Source organism: Zosterops lateralis, assembly GCF_965231275.1.
Source record: "Zosterops lateralis genome assembly, chromosome: 36".
NCBI classification, from domain to species: Eukaryota; Metazoa; Chordata; class Aves; order Passeriformes; family Zosteropidae; genus Zosterops; species Zosterops lateralis.
Window position 1 is genome coordinate 93,287 of NC_139796.1, and position 2,865 is coordinate 96,151.

Consider the following 2,865-nt stretch of genomic DNA (forward strand, 5'->3'; position numbering starts at 1 on the left):
ATCCCCCCGTGACCCTGCCCGGATCCCCCTGACCCTGCCCGGATCCCCCCGTGACCCTGCCCGGATCCCCCTGACCCTGCCCGGACCCCCGTGACCGTTTCCGCCCCGCAGCGCATGGACCTGGACCGGCGGCGGGAGGAGGCGCGCAATCCCAAGCGGAAGCCGCGGCTGATGGAGGAGGACGAGCTCCCCTCCTGGATCCTGAAGGACGACGCCGAGGTGGAGCGACTCACCTGTGAGGAGGAGGAGGAGAAGATGTTTGGCCGCGGTTCCCGACACCGCAAGGAAGTGGATTACAGCGACTCCCTCACAGAAAAACAGTGGCTCAAGGTATTCCCAGGGTGGATCCACCCAGAGGGCTGGGAATGGGCCTGTGAGGGCTGGGAAAGATCTGTGGTCCTGGAATATCTCCAGGCTTCCTGGAAAAACACCTACAGGACCTGGAAAAGGCACGTGGGGTTTAGAAAAACACTCAACAGGTCCTGGCAAAATGTCCAGAAATCCCAGGAAAAGGCCCACAGATACCAGAAAAATCCCAGCAGGTCTCAGAAAATGCTTGTGAGGCCTGGAAAGCTCCCCTAGATACGCTGGAAAACACCTGTAGATCTGGAAAAGGATCACAGACAAACACCCCAAGAGTCTCCCTGGAAATGAGAGCCCTGGTACCTTTGGAAATCCCCATTTTTCTGGGCCCCCCAATCCCTGTGGATCCCCAGTCCCGAGGATTCCCATCCCCGTTTCCTGCAGGCCATCGAGGAGGGGACGCTGGAGGAGATCGAGGAGGAAGTCCGGCAGAAGAAATCCTCGAGGAAGAGGAAGAGGGAGCCCGAGGGGCCCGCGGGGCCCCCCCCGAGTGCCCGGAGCCGGGACAAGGACGAGGAGAGCCGGAAGCAGAAGAAACGGGGGCGGCCTCCGGCTGAAAAACTGTCCCCAAACCCACCTCCCCTCACCCGGAAAATGCGGAAATTGTGGACGCCGTCATCAAGTACAAGGACAGGTGAGGGGAAGGCAGGTGCTGCTGGGGGGTTCCAGGTGTCCCAGGCGTTCCCAGGGAGCTGCATTCCCGTGGGTGGCTCCGGGAGGATGGAGATCAGAGGGGATGGGAATGGGAGAATGAGGATGGCGCCCCCTCATGGCCATTTTTCCCCCCGCAGCAGCAGCGGGCGACAGCTGAGCGAGGTTTTCATCCAGCTCCCCTCCCGCAAGGAGCTGCCAGAATACTACGAGCTCATCCGGAAACCTGTGGACTTCAAAAAGATCAAGGTACCGGATCTGCCGGGGTTCACTGGAATCCACCCCCCTGGGCCCCCCCTTCATGCCTTTTCCCGCTCCCAGGAGCGGATCCGGAACCACAAGTACCGGAGCCTCAACGACCTGGAGAAGGACGTGATGCTGCTGTGCCAGAACGCCCAGACCTTCAACCTCGAGGGGTCCCTGGTACGGAAAACCAGGAATGAGCCCCTGGCATGACCAGGAACGGCACCTGGGACGGCTTGAGAGGGCCTGGAGTGACCTGGGCTGCTCTGTTTTCCTCCAGATCTACGAGGATTCCATTGTGCTCCAGTCTGTGTTCACCAGTGTCCGGCAGAAGGTGGAAAAGGAGGAGGAAAGCGACGGAGAGGAGAGCGAGGAGGAGGAGGAGGGAGAGGAGGAAGGATCCGAGTCTGAGGGTGGGTGTGGGGAGGGGAGAGGGTGGGATAGGAGGGGAGGGGGTGGATGAGATGGAGGAGTCGGGATAATTTGGAGGGTCTGGATTCCCCCAGCCCGCTCGGTGAAGGTGAAGATCCGCCTGGGCCGGAAGGAGAAGGTTCCGGAGCGCGGGAAGGGCCGGCGCCGGGGGCGCGGGGGGGACGCCCCAAACCCCCTCCTGAGCGACGACGAGAGCGAGGACGAGCAGGAGGAGTGAGGGAACCTGGGAGTGACTCTGCATCCTGAGAGAGACCCCCAGTCCCCTTCACCCTTACCCTGAATCTTGGGCTGAATTCCCCAAATCCCAGGAGAGACCTTGGATCCTGGCAGGGATCCCAAATCCTGGGAATGACCCTGAGTCCCTTATTCTCACCTCCAAATCCTGGGCTGGACCCCCCAGATCTTGGGAATGATGCCCACATCCTCATCCTGACTCCGCATCTTGAGCTGAACCCCGAAGTGCCTCATCTCACTCCCATATCCATGGCCTGACCCCCAGATCTGTCCTGAATCTCCCAAATGCCTCATCCTCCCTTCTAGTTCTCACCTCTTTTCCCTCTTTCCAGGATCGCTCCGGCAGCGGCACCGAGGACGACTGACCCCAACATTCCACGGCTCCAGAATTCTGTGAAACTCCAGAGTCCCCTGCCCCCCACCCCATTCTCCCCTGTAGCTCCAACGGCAGCGACACCAGAATTCCCAAAATCCTGAAAATCCAAAAAAAAACCACGTCCAACCTCATCCGTATTTATACCAGAACCAGCACTGCCACAGCCACCAGAGCTCCCGAATCGTCTGGATTGTCCTGGATGGTTCCTGGGCTTACCCCGGGTTGTTTCAGATGGTCCCAAGTTGTCCCTGCTCATCCCAGATCCAGATTGTCCCGAGTTCTCATGGACCATCCCACGGGGTCCTGGATTGTCCAGGGTGCTCCAGACCATCCTGGGTGGTCTTGGGTCCTCCTGGCTCAGCTGAGACCATCCCAGGTTATCCTTGGGTTCTCTGGATCATCCCAGCCTGTCCTGAGTGGTCCCCAACCTGGATCATCCCGGGTGGTCCCGGGTTGTCTCAGACCCCCCTCCGTCCCCTGGGCTCCCCCCAGTCCCGGCCCCGGCGCTGTCGCTGTCCCTGGAATCCCAGCAGTCGATAATTAATTAATAAATTAATCCAACGGGA

The 2,865-nt window shown here is 60.1% G+C and overlaps 1 protein-coding gene across 1 annotated transcript in view; it reads left to right on the forward strand.

Annotated features, from left to right (window-relative positions):
* The window catches only part of LOC310921711 (transcription activator BRG1-like), an 18,675-nt gene extending 16,215 nt beyond the window's left edge, over nt 1–2,460 (forward strand). Inside the window, 7 exon segments of the mRNA XM_083881927.1 lie at nt 112–330; nt 748–964; nt 967–997; nt 1,155–1,263; nt 1,336–1,437; nt 1,538–1,670; nt 1,764–2,460. Of these exon segments, the coding sequence (XP_083738053.1) occupies nt 112–330; nt 748–964; nt 967–997; nt 1,155–1,263; nt 1,336–1,437; nt 1,538–1,670; nt 1,764–1,906 (954 nt within the window). The 3' untranslated portion in view covers nt 1,907–2,460.
* The last annotated feature ends 405 nt before the right edge of the window (nt 2,461–2,865 follow it).